Here is a 19,492-nt window from a genome sequence, read left to right as displayed (position 1 = left end):
CAGGAACTGGCATTGTAAATAATGTTCGTTCATGATTATATTACAGTGTGAATGCAGCTTAATGATCACTCGTATACATTATATGGTTTTCCAGTCCTCCAAAACTGACTTTAATTTTTTTGGGTGCCTTTAGTTACATGGTAATTGTTTGAATGAATAAGGCTCTCAAGTTATCATTTACTACTCTGATCAGTTATTAGTAGATACCATTACTGCTGCCTGAGGCAAGAATTTAAATGGCTCCCCTTCCCGCAGTGCAATATAAACCAACAGTGAATAAACACAGTTCCATTATAATTTTTTGTGTTTTGCTTTAAAATAATTTATTGCACTGTGAACATGATTCTCCAGGTCAGTGCAATAACAGCGATACCAGACCTTTATAGATTTTTGATTTTTGCAAAAAAAAAAGTTTGGTTTACAATGCCATTTTTTGAGCAGGGGGAAGCATCATTCCATGTGCTTATTAATGGGACCATGACATGATCGTGAGGCACCGATGAGTTGCCATGACAGCTGGGGGTCTGCTGAAGACCCCGATGCCTCTCATGACGGTACTTCTGTGAAAGCCAGCTTCAACTGCTTCTAATGATCGCAGTTTTAAGTCCATTAAGGAGGTCAACAAAAGTGAAAAAAAGTTTTAAAAAATATGAAAAAATAAGCCATTTTAAAAGTTCAAATCACCCTTTTATTTCATTAATAAAAATAGATTAAAAAAGAAAAAAATTTGGTATCGCTGTGTTAGTAAAAGTCTCATCTACCAAAATATAAGATAAATTATCCCCACTGGTAAACGATATAATGCAATAAGAGGCTTAGATAAAAAATAAAATTATGCATGTTTAGCATCTGCGTATTTGTACTGACCTAGATAATCATGTTGACAGGTCAATTTTACCGCATAGTGAACATAGTAAATAAGAAACACAAAAAACAATTGCTGAATTTTGCTTCACTTTCACTATTTAAGTAGCAATATGCTTATTACTTTGTGGTGGTATATAGCATAAAATACCAATAAAATATATTTTAAGGGGTATTTCCATCTCTAAGATCACATACCAGTATGTAGTAGGTGTAATAATATTAGCAAATACCTCCAATTAGAAAAGTATAGTTTCTCTGATTTGCTCTGTCCCTTACCCCATGTGCAGGCATTGCAGGACCTTAGGTAGCTATGGTTACAACCACTGGTATAGTGACAGTTCGTTAGCTAGTTGCAAGTGGTCATAACTGTTTGATACCTAATGTCCTGCAATGCCTGCACATGAGGATAGAGACATAGAGAATCAGAAAAACTATACTACATTTCTAATTGGAGGTATTTGCTAATATAATTATTATTACACCTACTACATATTGGGATAGGATCTTGGAGATAGGAATACCCCTTTAAGTTTGTTGCTGATATATGAAAAAATGTGGAGAAGTTCACAGGGTATGTTGAATATTTTTTCAAGACACTGAGAATACAGAGCGGCCCCTGTAAACGCTCCCCCGGCCCTGTCTGACAGCCCGCCACAATGCGGAGCGAGTGTCAGTCATAGCTGGGGGCGCGGTTACAGGGGCCGCTCTGTATTCTCAGCGCGATGACTGAACACGCGGCGCCCCCATCCCCATGACTGAAAGCGGATGCTGGGGGAGAGAATAAAGTTCATTTTCTCCCCGTTGCATTCGGCTGCGCTAACCTGCAGATACACTGCATATCTGCAAGTTAATAGCGTTATTTCTGGTGGCAGGTTCCTTTTAAAAGCAGAGTAGGTGATGACCTGAAAGATCAAATTATTATTAATATACACTACAAGAATACATGTATTATAATAATGTGTCATAGTGCTTGGCAGGTATAGTTGTGACACTATAGGTGAAATAACTGTTATTGTAGCCTCCTTCTAGCCCCCCACTTTGGCACTTTAAGGCCAACATAAGATTGTTCGGTTCCACCCATATTTTGTAACACAGGGGAAACCTTTTATATTCTCTTTAAAAAATGCTTGTTATCATCAATTCAAAAGCAAATGTATATTTAACAGCACTGAGCCCAGCGATCTGGAAATGTTAATGTTAAAAATCTACCGTTCTCATTAAAATTTTCTTTTAAGATTTTACTTCTAGGTAGCTAGGGGGGAACATTGCTTGGCGGAATCATCATAAGATACTGTAACTCCTACAAAGCTCGCAACTTCAGTTTTATAACTGGTTGACGTAATAAAGATCTTTAAAAGTATTCAGCGTCCATCGTCCTTCTTATATTACCCTTTTATATTGTCTGCGCAGTTACTTTGAATATTTAACTGCCTCTTTATACCCTCTAACTTCTCTTTCATTGGCATCAAACTTTTTTTTATCAGACTGTGATCGTAATATTCGCACTGAAATAGAATATACAGTATATATATAGATGTGTGTATGAGTCAGAAAAAGTAAATGTGAAATAAAATGTATACGGCTGATACTGTGTCCTGAAAAACCCACGAAACCAGCCATATAGACAGTGTTTTTTGGTTTTACGCAAGGATGATTGACGGATCTAATTACTGAGCCAAGTCCATTAGGCCATGAGCAATCTTTCGATTTCTTCAGCGAACGCTGCGCTTATTAGAACTATATCTGCTGTATTTCAGCTGTACCAAAAGAAACACCAAAGAAAGAAAAGGCTGAAAAGAAATCTGTAACCAAAGGTTAGTAGCTGGCAATAGAATTTACTGTGTAAACTGTAAAGTATTTAATTTCCCACATTTTTTTTTACAGGATGACTAATACTGTAAAATATCTCTAACCCTGCTCCAATCTGATAGCATGGAACATGTTTCTACCACTTATTATATGCAATTTTTTTATCCAAAATTTTTGTGGCCCCAGAATGTTTCCTTTTCTGGACGGATTTAAGAAATATTCTTGTATGTGCATGTATAGGTTAAATGCAGTAACCCAACTTTTATGATTTATGTTCTAATAATTATTCATTATGGCCCTACTCAATCTGTAAAGAACAACTCCAAACAACGTCAGCTGCATTTACAAACCTCTCCAATCCCCCATTAAAAGTTATATAACCTCCCTATCAGTTTCTTTACTGCTCCCAGCTATGAAAAGATCACAGATGTTATTCATAGAGGTTTATTAGATGAACGTTCCAATGGCCTCCGTGCCTGTCGGTTGGTAGACTCAGGTTGTATTATGTCAGCAATAGACATAATACAGGCTAATAAGGCTACTGGACCATCAGCCTAATGTTATTTACAGATCTGTAATGTTACATTCGAGCATCCACATTCCCCACAGCCTTACGAGCATTTTATCAGGTATTCTCACTCGTAAAATGAGCAATTCTAACATTACTTTTATATTATGCAATAGCTGTAAGTGCAGATCTCTCATATATTACTGCAGGTTAACCTAAGGTCAGAGCATATATGGTTTTCACTAAGCCAAAATAATCATGGCTTCTCTTGCCTTAGTAAACCGCATAATTACTTAAGGGTGAATGTACATACTATATCAGTAATTGCACATTAGCATATTTAATATATGACATTGCTGAAGAGACCCATTCATCATAACTTTATTTCATCATCAATAAAGCTGCTAATTTGGAAAGAATTCAAGTTGCAGGGCTGTAATAAGCATTTCCCCCTATTAGAATTGTCACACAGCAGGGTGTTTAATCTATACAGAAAATGTTATATTAAACATAGGGATGCTGAGCCTAATCGGCTTACTCTTTTATTGTTATTATTATTGTATATTATTATTTCATTTAAAAGATTATTCCCATCTCCAAAATCCTACCCAAATATGTAGTAGGGGTAATAATAATAATATTAGCAAATACATCCAATTAGAAATGTAGTATGGTTCTTCCAATTCACTGTCTCTTACCCCATGTGCAGGTCATTGCAGTAGCTTAGCTATCAATGGTTACGACCATTCATATAGTAGTTATTTAGTTTTTAGTGGTCGTAACCATGGATATCTAAGCTACTGCAATGTTCTGCACATGGGGTAAGCGACATGGCTAATCAGAAGAAATATACTAATTTCTAATTGGATGTATTTGCTAATATTATAATTATTACACCTACTACATATGAGGATAAGAACTTGGAGTGGGGAATACCCCTTTAAGGACACATTTTCAATGTTCATATTATCAAGGTGAAACTTTAACTCGCTTCTGCTTTAAACAGGACCCTTCGCGATTTTTTACATACTAAACAGGCTACATAATGACATGCACATTTTTTTTCTTTATTTTTCCTCTTTGTTTTCAGAGATATTGGCTTGTAAAGTTTCAAAGATATTTTCCTCTGCAATCAAGGGAGCGTTATCAAAGATTCTTCACTGTGGAAATTACTTTTCCACTGTATGATCTTGTTCAATCATAAATCGGCAGTATTACATAGGGGAAAAAAGCTGTGTTGTGTGTCATTACATACAACACTCTGCATCTCTTCCAGACATCAAGGAGTAATTCCGCATGCAAGCATCTTGTCACATACACTGCTCTGAATCTACACCAGCTATTGGGACATTATTCTCTCAGGCCTGTGATGAAGACAGGACGTTGTATGTAATAACACACTTGACAGCTCTTCTCCTATCCCTGCACTTTCTATGACAGTGAACACTGGCAGAGAGATCTCAGTGTGGCATTGTTAGACAGTAGTCTTACCAGGTCACACAGAGAAAGCCTGCTCAGAGATTCTCTGGTGGTGTTTGCTTTTTTCCCCCCAAGTATGATGCTGCCTGCTCATGATTGGGAAACACATTGCAGGGGAAAAAGTAAACGCCCTCAGAGAAGAATCTCTCTAAATTCCTTCTTTTATTGAAAGGGAAGTTTGCCTATAAACTTTAAAAAACAAGAAATTATACTACAGAAAGCAGAAAGGAAAAAATCAAATTAAAAACGACATTTTATTCAATATGTCAGCCTCTTTATCATGATGTAGCCAATTTATCAAGTAATAAATGGTGAAAGGTCCTCTTAAATTAGGATGCACTGGTAGGTTTTTAACATAAACTAATTATTTGATATCATACCACAAGATTTGCTACCCCCCCTTTGCAAATCCCTTCATTGGCTCCCATTCCCCCAGCGTATCCAGTTCAAACTACTAACACTGACCTACAAAGCCATCCACAAACTCTCTCCTCCGTACATCTCTGAACTAATCTCCCGATATATTCCTTCACATAATCTCCGGTCCTCCCAAGACCTCCTTCTCTTCTCCACACTTATTCGTGCCTCATGCAATCGCCTCCAAGATTTCTCCCGAATATCCCCTGTCCTATGGAATTCTGTGCCTCAACACGTCCGATTATCCACCACACCTGGATCCTTCAGATGGAACCTGAAAACCCATCTCTTCAAACAAGCTTACAGCCTGCCATGACCTTGCTTGCTGCCACCTCAACCAACAACACCGGAACTTCTGCAATCCCTCAACCTACTGTCTCTGCCCCTTTCCTGTAGAATGTAAGCCCGCAATTGCAGGGGCTTCTTCCCTCCGTACCGTTCCATCAATGTTAGTTTGATTACTGTAAGTGATATCTGTATTTGGTATGTAACCCCTTCTTATGTACAGCGCCAGGGAATCAATGGCGCTATATAAATTATTAATAATAATAATAAAATCAAGATTAAGCCCCTTTTATGATTTGCTTTTGTTCAGTCATTTTGATTTCTGCCCTATTTACACCATGCTATTTCCCTCTGTTTGACATGCTGTATTTGTAGGGAAAAGCTGAATTATACACATAGTAAACATTTTTTTTTACTAAATATTGTTCAGTAGCATGGCATAATCTACTATGCTATTCCAAAATTTTCTCTTTTTTTTTCCTTTTTCTGAAATACTGACCTTACTGAGGCTAAATAGGAAATGTGCTCTTTTAGCCTTAACTGATTGTAAACCCTATACTTACAGGAACTCCACTTTAGACAACCCCATCTTGTTAGAAGGGTCAATTTATAATAAACAGATTAAAAGTGTCCTCCTGCTGAGACCCCCCAATGATCAGCTATAATCTGTAGGAAAACTTATCAGTAAGTACTCTATAACCCTGCAGAGTAACTAAGGGAGGAATTAAACATTACATGGTGTCCAATTAAATTTATAGGTTATCTGTGAATTGCAGGACAGGACCAGTCCTCCAGGATAAGTGACCAGGAGATGAAAAGCCTGAATAGGGGACCTATTAGGTTGCCGCACAATAACCTGATGATAGGGTATTTAAAAATGAGCTCTTGAAGCTGGACAAATTTTTAAGGTGTATGCTGGCAAACATAAACATGATTTGAAGAGGGCCTTAGATCTAAAATTGCTGTGAGGTTGAGTTGTCCAAGGGTAAAATTTTGGTTTAGCATCCGTAGCTTATACAGGGACACACACTTTTTTTTTTAGCAAGGAATGTTTCAGTCTACTGTTGATACTGTCTTATTTTGTTACTTCACTAATATTACATGTACTTGATATGTTACAGAGGCAACAAAGGAAAAGCCAGAAATAAAGGAAAAACCCCAGAAAAAAGTCCAAGCTAAAGGTAGTAGTGGATAAATTGATCTATAGACATAGGTGCTCATTTCCCAAGAAAATTTATGTACCTAGTTCCATATTGCAAATAGTCATTCTATGTGGCAACATATCATGTTTCTTTCAAAATAAGTTTGAAATATGGTATGCATTGGAGTTGGTCCTTTATTTGGTATGATTGTTGACAAAGCACAATTGTTTATTTGCCAAAAAAATAAATAGATTTGTAAGTGAAATTGTTTAGCATGCATCTGATCTGGTGTAGTTGAATTACAATTACACTTTTTTTCTTCATTTTTAATGCACTAGGAAGCAGAAGCAGAAAGGAATTATCGTCTTTTAAAAATGCAAAAGAGAATTCCTCAAAATCCATATATTGTATTTAACTGCAACTTACGACTTCTCAAAGTGTGCACATCTGTTTTACATGTCAAATTTTATATTGTGCATGCCAGACCTGAAGTTTCATTTTATACCTGTCCAACATTTTTTTATTTTGTCATGTTTTTTCATAAAAGGGAACAATTTTGTTGAAAAAAATAGATAACAAAATGTAGACATTTAACTGTGCATGTCTGTTTTGCACATCTTTTTTATACTAGTCCAATTTGACAATAGTACATGCCACACCTGAGGTTTATGCTAATCTAATATCAAATTCACTAACCCTGTATTCAATAAGACAAATGGCAGGTGACAGGGTGAATTTTAGGGATAGAAATAGACTGCTGTGTGCCACTACCCTTCCCTGTCATTAGTGCACTGACAAGCCCTTAGCAATTAGTTAGCCAGCAGGACATTTATTAATACTTTTTATTCATGGTTGGGTAGTACTCACATCTCCTCCTCTGTAGCACTTCTCACAAAGAAGGAGCACATCAGTGCCTGACAGTGGAGGCACAGAAACAGAATTTCTGAGTTAACATTGTAAGCTTATGAGTAGTGGTGAGCGATACCTTCCGATATCAGGAAATATTGTATCGGATTGGATCGGACCGATACCCAAAAAGTATCGGATATCGCCGATTCCGATACCGGAAACCAATGCAAGTCAATGGAACACAAATATCGGAATGAAAATAAACCCTTTCTTTCCTTGTAGGTTAATTCTACATGAAGTAAAACAACGAAGAATAATGTAGAATGTATTACGCGAAATGCCAGCAATTCATCAGCGGCATACATCGGTACCCGACAATTTACAACAGAAAGAATAGAGCTTCACACATAGATTAGATAGATAGAAACATGTCAGTCACATATATATGAAGTACAGTGATAGTGTTGCTTACTGTACTTGTCATTTAGTGTAAAGGATTTATTTAAAAAAATAATAGTGTTTTCATGCACCGTCTCTTTAAAAAAGCCGGCCGTCAATTCAGCAGCGGTACCCGACAATTTAGAATAGAAGGAATGGAGAATCACACAAAGATTAGATAGATAGAAACATGTCAGTCACATATATATGAAGTACAGTGACAGTGTTGATTACTGTACTTGTCATTTAGTGTTTAAAATAAAGGATTTATTTAAAAAAAAATTGGCGTGGGGTTCGCCGTAATTTTAGGCTCTAGCGGAGGTTAAGCAGACAGCTGGGGCAGATGTTTGAAGCCTGGGAAGGGGATAATACCCACGGAGCTTCCCAGGCTACTAATATCAGCCCCCAGCGGAATACCTAGCCTTTACTAGCTATTAAAATGGGGGACCCCGCCAAAAAAATGACGTGGGGTCCCCCCTAATTTAATAGCTAGCAAAGGCTAGGCAGACAGCTGGGGGCTGATATTAATAGCCCAGGAAGGGTGCCATGAATATTGGCCCCCTCCCAGGCTAGAAACACCAGCCGTCAGCCGCCCCAGAAATGGCGCATCCATAGGATGCGCCAATTCTGGCACTTAGCCTCGCTCTTCCACGCTGCCCTGGTGCGGTGGCAGGGGGTAATAGTGGTGGGGTTCATGTCAGCGCCAGCTGCCATGAAGCCCAGGTTAGTAATGATGAGGCGTCTATAAGACACCCCCATTACTAACCTACAAAGTGTTAAAAATAAAAAACACACACTACACCCAGAAAAAAAATAATTTATTTCAAATAAAACACACCATTTTATTTAATTCTTAGTTTACTAAAAAAAAAAATAGTTACCTGTCCACGTTCCTGCGCTGATCTCCCATGCACAGCTGTCACATCTGGAGATGGTGACAGCTGTGCATGGCTGCTGTAAGCTCACGCTGCTGGGAACACGTCCGCTCCCGGCAGCGTGAGCCCTGACTGAGGTCACCGGAGTGCATTCAGTCAGCGCAGCTCCGGAGACCTCCTTTACGGCACTGCTGTACCGTGGGAATTTCTCACGATACAGCAGGGCCGTAAAGGAGCTAACCGGAGCAGCGCTGCCTGAACTCCGGCGAACCCGCTTATGCAATGACGGGGCTGCTTTACGGCCCCATCATTCTAGTGGCGGCAGCGGTTCAGAGCGGTCACATTCTATGTGGCTGCTCTGAACTGGAGATCTTCGTGGGACACTCGTGGACTACTACGGAGGGGTAAGGATAAGGTTGTGGTTTATTATTTTATATTTTATTACAGGAGATCGATGGCTTCGGGGAATTAGGTGTCTAGGTGAGTATAGGTGTAGTTTTTTATTTTTTACTTTATTTTAGGTGGCGATCGGCGGGGACAGGTAATGTATGAACTAATTTATTGTAGGTAACCACTGGCCACCAATGAAATGAATTTAAAATTTATTGGGGACCATGGGGCAGTTTAAATAGCAGGATCAGGCTGATGGGAACTACTGCTCCCATCGAGCTGATCCTGCTGGCACGAGTGGACGGGGGACAGACATAGGCCGATGGGAGTAGTAGCATCGGCCTATGTTTGCCTGCACGCAGACACCGGCAGACATCGCACAGACACCGCACACATCGCACAGACACCCACACACACTAATCATGACGGGTCTGGGAGGTGAGGCTGACCTGTGCAACCGTGGGAAAGTTCATGTGAGTTCATGCAATGCAGTCAAGCATGAACTCACATGAACCCTCCGAGGGCACCGCGGCTACTTCTAATGAACAGCTGATCTGCATCACCTGATACCTCAGCTGTTCATTTGAAATAACCGGCGGGAAAGCCGGCGGTGAAGTCTTTTCACTGCCGGCTTCCCCGCCCGGGTCCTTCACTCCCCGCTCCTTGGTGCTGTGCTCCCCGCCCAGTCCTAACTTACGATCGGGATGGGAGGTGACGAGGGGAGCGGAGGATCGGGGTGGGAGGCTGCGGGGAAGCAGTATGGGGCTGTGTGATTGTTTAAAAGCCGCCGGCTTTTAAACAATCAGGAGAATTCTCTCACGCTGGGATGGCATTCTGATGACAGGCTGGATCGCAGCTGAGCGCTGCCATTCAGCTTGTCATCCTTCAGAGACACTGCAGAGCGCAGGCATTATGGGAACTTCCGATTCCGGTATTCGATATTGTAAAAGTATCGGAATTCCGATACCGCGAATATCGGCCGATACCCGATATTTCAGTATCGGAATGCTCAACACTACTTATGAGTTTAAGTGTTTCTATCAAAGAGGTAGTTGGATTTGGACTGCTCATGTTATTTTCAACATTCTGTAAAAATATATTCAAGGTCTATTGTGCTTTTATCCTTCCCCAGGGCACTAGTGTATAAAATGAGGGTTCTAAGTCTATAGTTAGAATTTAGTTGGATATATTTCAATGTTTAATCACATTTTGATTATTTTGTGCCATATTTACAATTTCTTCAATTAGCTTGTTTGGAACTTGTAGACTAGTCATATTGAAGAAAAAAAATACAATAGGATTGCTTGTAATAAACTTCTAGTCTTTTCTTTCTGCTACGTTCTACAATGTGTTAGTCACTTATATGAATATCTATGTTGGTCTCATTGCAGTAATTACAAAAGAAAAAGTTGAACCAAAGGAGAAAGTAGAAAAGAAAGTCCAAATCAAAGGTTAGTTGGTTAGTAAAAGACCCTACTTGTTGAATGAATAACAGCAGCCATCTCCATGTGATTACAAAATCCAACTCTTTGGAGCTATTAAGTTTATATTGTTGAGAGTCTATATAGCCAGCACTCAAGCAATAGTTTCATTTCACTACTAACGTAGATATTAATAAATAGGTGATATCAAATTAAATAATGCATCAGATTGATATTGCCCCTTATCATTGCCATGATGATATACAGTACAGACCAAAAGTTTGGACACACCTTCTCATTTAAAGATTTTTCTGTATTTTCATGACTATGAAGTGATGGGGTGCTACGCCAGATGACCTGGCCTCCACAGTCACTAGACCTGAACCCAATTGAGATGGTTTGGGTGAGCTGGACCGCAGAGTGAAGGCAAAAGGGCCAACAAGTGCTAAGCATCTCTGGGAACTCCTTTAAGATTGTTGGAAGACCATTTCCGGTGACTACCTCTTGAAGCTCATCAAGAGAATGCCAAGAGTGTGCAAAGCAGTCATCAAAGCAAAAGGTGGCTACTTTGAAGAACCTAGAATATAAGACATATTTTCAGTTGTTTCACACTTTTTTGTTAAGTATATAATTCCACATGTGTTAATTCATAGTTTTGATGCCTTCAGTGTGAATGTACAATTTTCATAGTCATGAAAATACAGAAAAATCTTTAAATGAGAAGGTGTGTCCAAACTTTTGGTCTGTACTGTATATACATTAAAAAAATTAAATAATATATCCTCTGATGTTTAAAAAAGGCACCCAAATTTAGACGATAGAAATTATCACATATCGGCCTCTTCATTGTCAGATTGCTCCTGAAGATGAGCAGGGAAGCTACAGAACATGTTGTTCCACTGCACAATGTTTTTATATTTTTAATTGATTTATATTGCAAATACACTTTTTTGATATGGTCTATTGAGTTTTGAATAATTATTTTTGTAGAAAAACTCCTTTAAGCGAATAAACCAAGGAGAGACATCAATGTTTGCATGATAGAGTATCAAATTGCAAAAATAAAGCACATAGAATATGTATGAGCTCATAAATCATCACTTTTCATACCTTACAAAGAAAATCAGAATAAAATACTCCTTTACCAATATCACACATCAGATCTGCTACTACAAATCAATATTGGACATTTTCTAAAGCTATTGGAAATTTTAAAGTTTGTCTTTTTGAACTGTCCTTTTATAAATTTCTTTTGGAAAAAGGTTGAGGCTTTGAAACTACAAATGCTGCTTGCTAACTTTCCTCTACCATTGTTCATATATTTATTTTAAGGTACACTTACACCCCCATTCTTATAACATGCACAAATACCCTGTCTGATTGATCCTCCAAACTGAAGTTCCAACTATCAGCAAACTTATTGCATAAAGTTCAGCCCCAATGAGCAATCACAACACTTTAATCTCATTTTGGTGCAATGGGTGGTATTAGACTTTTGGATACACTAGCTACCTTAGACATTGATATGCATCTATTCCCTCCAATCCTCATTCCCATCTTTCATCCCTCTCCTTAACCTCTGTTAGTGTCTTACTTATCCTTCTTACAATGTTAATATTGTCAAGGTTCCTCAGTCACATAAACATATGATTGTTAACTATACTATGGATGTTTTTCATGTTTCTGTACACCATTTATACTTAGATACATTTAATTAGAAGTAATGACTGCTAGACACAAGTATCATATTGGAAGGCAGAAGCTGTAATTCTGTACAATGTGATGCCTATTTGCATATTTAGAAGCATTTCCTATATTCACTAAGTCAGGGATGCTTTTCTGTGTATTTTCTATTTGCGATTAAAAATGGAACATTTTTTAATAAAATAAACAATTGTAAAAGCTAAAAACTGGAGAAACCTACAAAACTTTAGCTCTGATCCTGACTTAGTTGTGGTGCAGCTGAGGAGGAGTTCAGTTATCTTCTTATTTTTAGTGGGCAGTAAAAATGATGCCGTGACTTAGGCTAGATTTACACATCCATGTGGCATGTCCTAGTACTGTCCATTTCTTTCTCCGACAGCACAATGACCCAAAAGAGTTTTATTGAGCCATACACACATCAGTTTTGAAAATGAATCTTTGTCTCTGGTCCTTGAAAACCATGAGAGTCTGAGCATGTCCTACTCTCACCAGTGTTGCAGATTAGACTCGATGTATAAAGTCCGTATAAAATAGAGGACACAGTGTTCCATCCGAGTTTCATCCAATTTTAACTTGATATGCTGTTTAGGGTCAATGGATAAACATGTTCATACAGTCTACCTGCTTCAGTGAATAAAATGAATGAGAAAAAAAACTAGGATGCAATTAGGCTGGCAATTGAGAGAAAAATTGTTCAGTTTCTCTCGGTTATTAACACTCGCACGGATGTGTGAATATAGACTTATAGACATAAAACATAAAAAGAGCACAAAGAAGATCTAATTATGTATATAGGAGCACAAGCAAAGCTTTAAATATATCATTTTTGGAAAATGCCCCTGGATTCAGCTGCATTTTTTCGAAATATAGTGTATTCAATTAGAATGAGAAATATCATGAAAGAACGTATCTTCTCTTACTGGATATACTTCTGGATTGGGCTCTTCGAACTGCTGCAAAAACACAAGTGATATTTGTCTAAAAATGCCAGTGCCACTGGTATGCTAATGACAGCTGCTATAAATTTACGGAGCCATTAAGGGTTAAGCTGAAGCCCCGTGATTTGCAATTTAACGTGGCGCTTGGCGGTATCTGCGGGTGAGGCACCATTCTGAGGCACCCCGACATGTTACATGAAAGTGTAGGTCCTGGCTGGGTGTGTGGACTTGTGTTGAGTGAGAATTATGCCCATGCAGGCCGCATATGACCGATTTCGCTGGTTTGCCAGGACCAGATGTTTCACAGTTCAAGGAAGGAGACCACAATTCAAAAATAACCTCATTACTAAATGGCAACTTGGTAAGAGTAATATACAATGAATAGCAGGTACAAAGTTTTATGGACGTTTTCTTTGCAACATGAACCGTTTTCTACACAGTATCCTTCCTCTGTAGTATACTCCAGGTCTTTCTATTTCCACTCTTTCTCCCTACTTCGCCACAACCCAACTTTAATGCTACAGTCCTCATCAATAAGTCTCCTTTACTTGTTCAGCTGTTTGTGTTGTATGTCTTCCACTAGTGGCATCCTAGAACGTCCGCTCAGGACCCTTCACTAGTCCTCCTGTACTCAGTCCTGTTTAGGCCTGTTACCTCTCAGCTTTACAAGCCCAAGGTCTTGTGTCTAGGCGTCCTCTCCTAGGACCCGTCTACGGAAGGCAACTCTGTCTCTCATAGTCACTTATCTTCAGGATCTCGCTATCCCTCCTGCTTGGTCTCCTCTCACTTAGGGTCAACTTTGAAATTTGCACTACACACTCAGCACTCAAGATCCTATCTGCCTTCCTAGCAGGAAGGAGTCATTCTCCCTAAGACTAGCCCCTCCCACTATAGGAACCCCTAACTCACCCTTTAGCCAACTACACACTAAAAAAAACAGGCAAATACCCCAATACCATACAATTCACATTACACAATATATGCATAACATGCAAGACACAATTCACATAACACTTGATATCACACGGACGTGATTGGTGTCTTCAGGGGTAGGAATGCAACTGCAGTGGACCACCATCCTAACAGCAACAAGGGCAAATTATCTTGCTTCAATGGCCAGGATCAGAGCTATATTAGAGTATGTTTCTCTACATCAATATAACAAGATCTTTGCACAATATTTGGTTAGTTTAAAATTATACTTGATTAGAACATTGTAAATTAGCAAGTAACTATTGTTTCATTTATCACTTTTAGTAAAACCAAAAGCAGAAGAGAAGGAAAAAGCTGAAAAGAACGTTCCAGCCAAAGGTAAAATTTGGATTAAGAGGTTGTTGAGAAGGGCTTTACATAAGGAGGGAAAAAACACAACTATACGAATTTAAATTTAAATAAGTTACCCAAGACTTTCACCTCTCAGAGAGCAAATCTTCCTCTGGTCTGCTCTGTCGATGGGGCATCACTTTTAACGCTGTCAATCAGCAGGACACCTTCAGAGATGCCCTGACAACAGAGCAGAGCGGAATAAAAGACCCTGCTCTGTCTAAGTGACGTAAGCGGCAGATGCAGAATCGCCAGCAAGAGCAGTTGGTCCATGACTACTCTCAGCCAGCAGAGATCAGCTCTGGCCAGAGCAGGCAGTTAATCAATAAGTACCTTCCTGTTAGTTCTTAGCACCATGCGCAAAGTAATAAAAGTTCCAGATAACCCCTCTATCTTGCCATTTAACACAACACAAGCAATTAATAATGTTGCATTAACATTAGGTTAATCGGTGGACAGAGCAACAGAGCAGTGTTGCCAGTTGAATGGCAAGCATATTAAATCTGTAAACAGCAGTTGACAAGGCTGGACAACCAATTTACCAAAATTAAATCAGAATAGTTCGGACTCCCCTTACTTTGGAAATCAGTATTTCTATAAAGAGAGGTGTCTCAACAAGTGTCATTTGGTGACCAAGTAATACATGGACACCCCAAGTTTATTACACCTATACTTTACAGCTCGTTGCTCTAACTCATTGGTTGCAACCCCTTAGCATAACAGCTCTACGCTATATGTGCTTTAATTTTCTAATGCACTAAGTTACTAGTTTCTGCTGACTTTATTTATAAGGGGAAAAGAGAGATTGTTATGCATTTGTTTTATTCACCATGTATTGGATATATGTTCTATGAATAAGATTTTCAAATTTAGGGCTATGGAGCTTTTGTGGTATGTTTTATTGAATGCCATTTAGTTATGGAAATGCAACATTTCAAGTAAGACTATAATAATAAAATGGTTCTGTTTAGTGCTCTAAATGTGCAAGAAATGGAAAGCAAACTTCAAAATTAAATTAAATATTTATTATTTTGGAGGATTTTCAACTAACTAACTTACTTTAATATAAAAGGTCACGTAGAAACTATATCTACTGTGCTCCTGGCATCTTATCTTTTGTTGAGATGACTATTTTCTTTCCCTCAATATTTTACTTACATTCGTTCTAAACTCAAAACCTACCTTTTTATTTTATGCTGTTACCTAAATTCTACTGACTACTACTGCACTTACTTGAATTACTCTGTTGGCCACAGAATATTGAAGGCGAACTCTGAAATTTACTCCAGACACATGTTTCTACACAATGAAAGGACAACAGTGTCTTGATGTCACACGGATGCCTCTTACTATTCTTTCCATTGGCCATATTCTTAATTAGGTGATAGTAACTTTCTTGAAGTAACCCTCCACCTTCAAACCTAGATGTGACTATCCTATTTATAGTCCATATATCTGGTACCCTCCATTCCACAGTCATTGCATTAATCTCTCAATTTGCTGGCCCGTTATAGTGTTTTTTTTTAGAAAGGTGTTCACTTCTTGAGATAAACTTCTATACAAGGGACTGAAAACAGCAAGCAGGCAAGTGTTGGGGCTCCATTTTTGGAATAAATGTAAATCCCTATGAGACATTTACGGTCTATCCTGACTAACTAAATGTTCAAAATGGGTCAACCGTTTCAAGAAAGGAACTATGGAACAATGATGAGAAACATTGTAGCCAGGTTATAGCACACAATAATAGAGGACAGACATGGTTGAGGAGTTCTGAAGATGAATAGAAGACTATCCAAAGTGTTCTAAATAACAATGTCGACAGAGTGAGAACAATGACATCAATTTTTTTTTGTAGGAGGTAATAGGTCCTAAGTAGAGACGAGCGGTGTTCGACTAGAACTGTTCGCCAATCTCAAATTCGAGCTGTTTTGGGCGGTGTTCGAGTCATTCGACGAACGCGAACGATTTACAAAAAATTCGGCTGTTCGAGGTTATGTTCGATAACTGTTCGTGCACCAAAAGCGTGTCCTGCATGTCTGGCGCTATTTAGAGCACCAATCATGCAGGGATTGTCTGCCACTCACTGTAATGCCACAGCCATGGTGGTTGTGGCATTACAGTGGCTGCCCAAATCGATGGGAACAGTGCTCACAGTGAAACATGAAAAGCCGGCAATTCAGCAGCGGCATACACCGGTACCCGACAATTTAGAACAGAAAGAATAGAGTATCACACATAGATTAGATAGACAGAAACATGTCAGTCACATATATAAGAAGTACAGTGACAGTGTTGGTTACTGTACTTGTCCTTTAGTGTTAAAGGATTTATTAAAAAAAATATAAGTGTTTTCATGCACCGTCTCTTTAAAAAAGCCGGCCCGCAATTCAGCATCGGTACCCGACAATTTATAACAGAAAGAATAGAGCATCTCACTTAGATTAGATAGATAGAAACATGTCAGTCACATATATAATAAGTACAGTGACAGTGTTGGTTACTGTACTTGTCATTTAGTGTTAAAATAAAGGATTTATTAAAAAAAAAATTGGCGCGGAGTTCCCCGTAATTTTAGTCTCTAGCGGAGGTTAAGCAGACAGCTGGGGCAGATGTTTGAAGTCTGGGAAGGGGGTAATACCCACGGAGCTTCACAGGCTACTAATATCAGCCCCCAGCTGAATACCTAGCCTTTACTAGCTATTAAAATGGGGGACCCCCAAAAAAATGACGTGGGGTCCCCCCTATTTTAATAGCTAGCAAAGGCTAGGCAGACAGCTGGGGGCTGATATTAATAGCCCAGGGAGGGTGCCATGAATATTGGCCCCCTCCCAGGCTAGAAACACCAGCCGTCAGCCTCCCCAGAAATGGCGCATCCATAGGATGCGCCAATTCTGGCACTTAGCCTCGCTCTTCCCACTGCCCTGCAGCGGTGGCAGTGGGGTAATAGGGCTGGGGTTGGTGTCAGCTTATAATGCCAGCTGCCATCAAGCCCAGGTTAGTAATGGAGAGGCGTCTATAAGACACCCCCATTACTAACCCCATAGTCAAAGTTAAAAAAAACACAAACACCCAGAATAAAGTCCTTTAATTGAAATAAAGACACAATTCTTTATTGTTCAAAATTAAACCATACTTACGATCACGCCAATTCCAGCTGAAGCCAACGATCTCATGCAATAAAAGTAAAATAATAAAGCAACCTCATCCTTACCTTTCCATGGTTCCCACGACAGCTTCAGCTCTGCTACATTCACATGACAGGCTGGACCGCAGCAGAATGCTGCCATCCAGCTTGCCGTGCCGCAGACACTGAGAAGCGCAGGCATGCTTGCGCTCTGCAGTGTCTGGCTCTGACGGCATAAAGATGAGCCGAGGTCATGTCCAATGAACTCAGCTCACCTCATGCACGTCACTGACAGCGTGGGAAAATTCTCAGCGCTCATCGCTTCAGCAGGAGAATTCTCCCACGCTGGGATGGCATTAAGATGACAGGCTGGATGGCATCCAGCATGCCATCCTTCATAGACACTGCAGAGCGCAGGCATGCTTGCTCTCTGCAGTGTCTCTGAAGGATGACAAGCTGGATGGCAGCGCTCAGCTGTGATCCAGCCTGTCATCTCAATGCCATCACAGTGTGGGAGAATTCTCCTGCTGAAGCTCTGAGCGCTGAGAATTTTCCTACGCTGTCAGTGACGTGCATGAGGTGAGCTGAGTTCATTGGACATGACCTCGGCTCATCTTTATGCCATCACAGCGAGGAGCGCAAGCATGCCTGCGCTTCTCAGTGTCTGCGGCATGGCAAGCTGGATGGCAGCTTTCGGCTGTGATCCAGCCTGTCATGTGAATGTAGCAGAGCTGGAGCCGTCGTTGGAACCATGGAAAGGTAAGGATGATGTTGCTTTATTATTTTACTTTTATTGCAGAAGACATTGGCTTCAGCTGGAATGGGCATGATGGTAAGTATGGTTTAATTTAGAACAATAAAGAATTGTGTTTATTTCAATTAAAGGACTTTATTCTGGGTGTTTTGTGTTTTTTTTTTTAACTTTGACTATGGGGTTAGTAATGGGGGTGTCTTATAGACTCCTCTCCATTACTAACCTGGGCTTGATGTCAGCTGGCATTATAAGCTGACATCAACCCCAGCCCTATTATCCCACTGCCACCGCTACAGGGCAGCGGGAAGAGCGAGGCTAAGTGCCAGAATTGGCACGAACCGAACCGAACCGAACCCGAACACTACCGGGGTGGCTCAACACTAGTCCTATGTATTGAAGTAATCATTTACACAGGTACAGTTACAAGCATACATATATCAGTTACACATAAGAACACTTCTAGATACCAAAGTATTGTACACTTTATATGTATATAAGGATCTTTTCACATATACACAGATGGTGTGAGTTTTTATATTATTTTTATTATAACCTATTTTATATACACTCACAGGTATGTATTATTTTATACACATATGCATATTATTTTATATACAGTCAGACATGATTTTAAATAGAGGTACATATGATCTTATATACACATGATTTTCTACACACTACACACACACACACACACGTGATTTCATATACACATGATTTTATACACACGCATAATTTCATAGACACACAGGATTTTATACAGCAAACATGATTTTATATATAGTGTACACACTTGAATATATATATATATATATATATATATATACAATAGCTATTGAGTCCGTTCTACACCCGGGTGGTGAGCATTTTTATTGGTATATGGTCTCGCATGCTGGTATTTGTGCTGCCCCCATCCTGGTATTTGTGCTGCCCCCATCCTGGTATTTGTGCTGCCCCCATCCTGGTATTTGTGCTGCCCCCATCATGGTATTTGTGCTCCCCAATCCTGTTCCCCCATCCTGTTATGTTCTGCCCTCATCCCTATCCTGGTATGCATGGCACGCCTCATCCCCATCCTGGTATGCATGGCACCCCTCACCCCCAATCCTGGGAGGCATGGCACCCCTTACTACTAATCCTGGTATGCATGACACCCCTCATCCCTATCC

At 39.6% G+C, this 19,492-nt stretch overlaps 1 protein-coding gene across 50 annotated transcripts in view; it reads left to right on the top strand.

Annotated features, from left to right (window-relative positions):
- The window catches only part of TRDN (triadin), a 1,346,604-nt gene that overhangs the window by 243,916 nt on the left and 1,083,196 nt on the right, over positions 1 to 19,492 (top strand). For all 50 annotated transcript variants that reach the window (XM_073675989.1, XM_073675970.1, XM_073675994.1 and 47 more), the window contains 4 exons: positions 2,625 to 2,681; positions 6,487 to 6,546; positions 10,451 to 10,510; positions 14,380 to 14,433. In XM_073675989.1, coding sequence (XP_073532090.1) covers positions 2,625 to 2,681; positions 6,487 to 6,546; positions 10,451 to 10,510; positions 14,380 to 14,433 — 231 coding nt within the window. The remainder of the gene's footprint in view (positions 1 to 2,624; positions 2,682 to 6,486; positions 6,547 to 10,450; positions 10,511 to 14,379; positions 14,434 to 19,492) is intronic.

Source organism: Phyllobates terribilis, unplaced genomic scaffold, assembly GCF_046119375.1.
Source record: "Phyllobates terribilis strain yellow unplaced genomic scaffold, ASM4611937v1 Scaffold_3__8_contigs__length_932513732, whole genome shotgun sequence".
In the NCBI taxonomy this organism is placed as follows: Eukaryota; Metazoa; Chordata; class Amphibia; order Anura; family Dendrobatidae; genus Phyllobates; species Phyllobates terribilis.
Note: the sequence above shows the minus strand (reverse complement) of the source record. Positions and strands in the feature narration are given on the sequence as shown.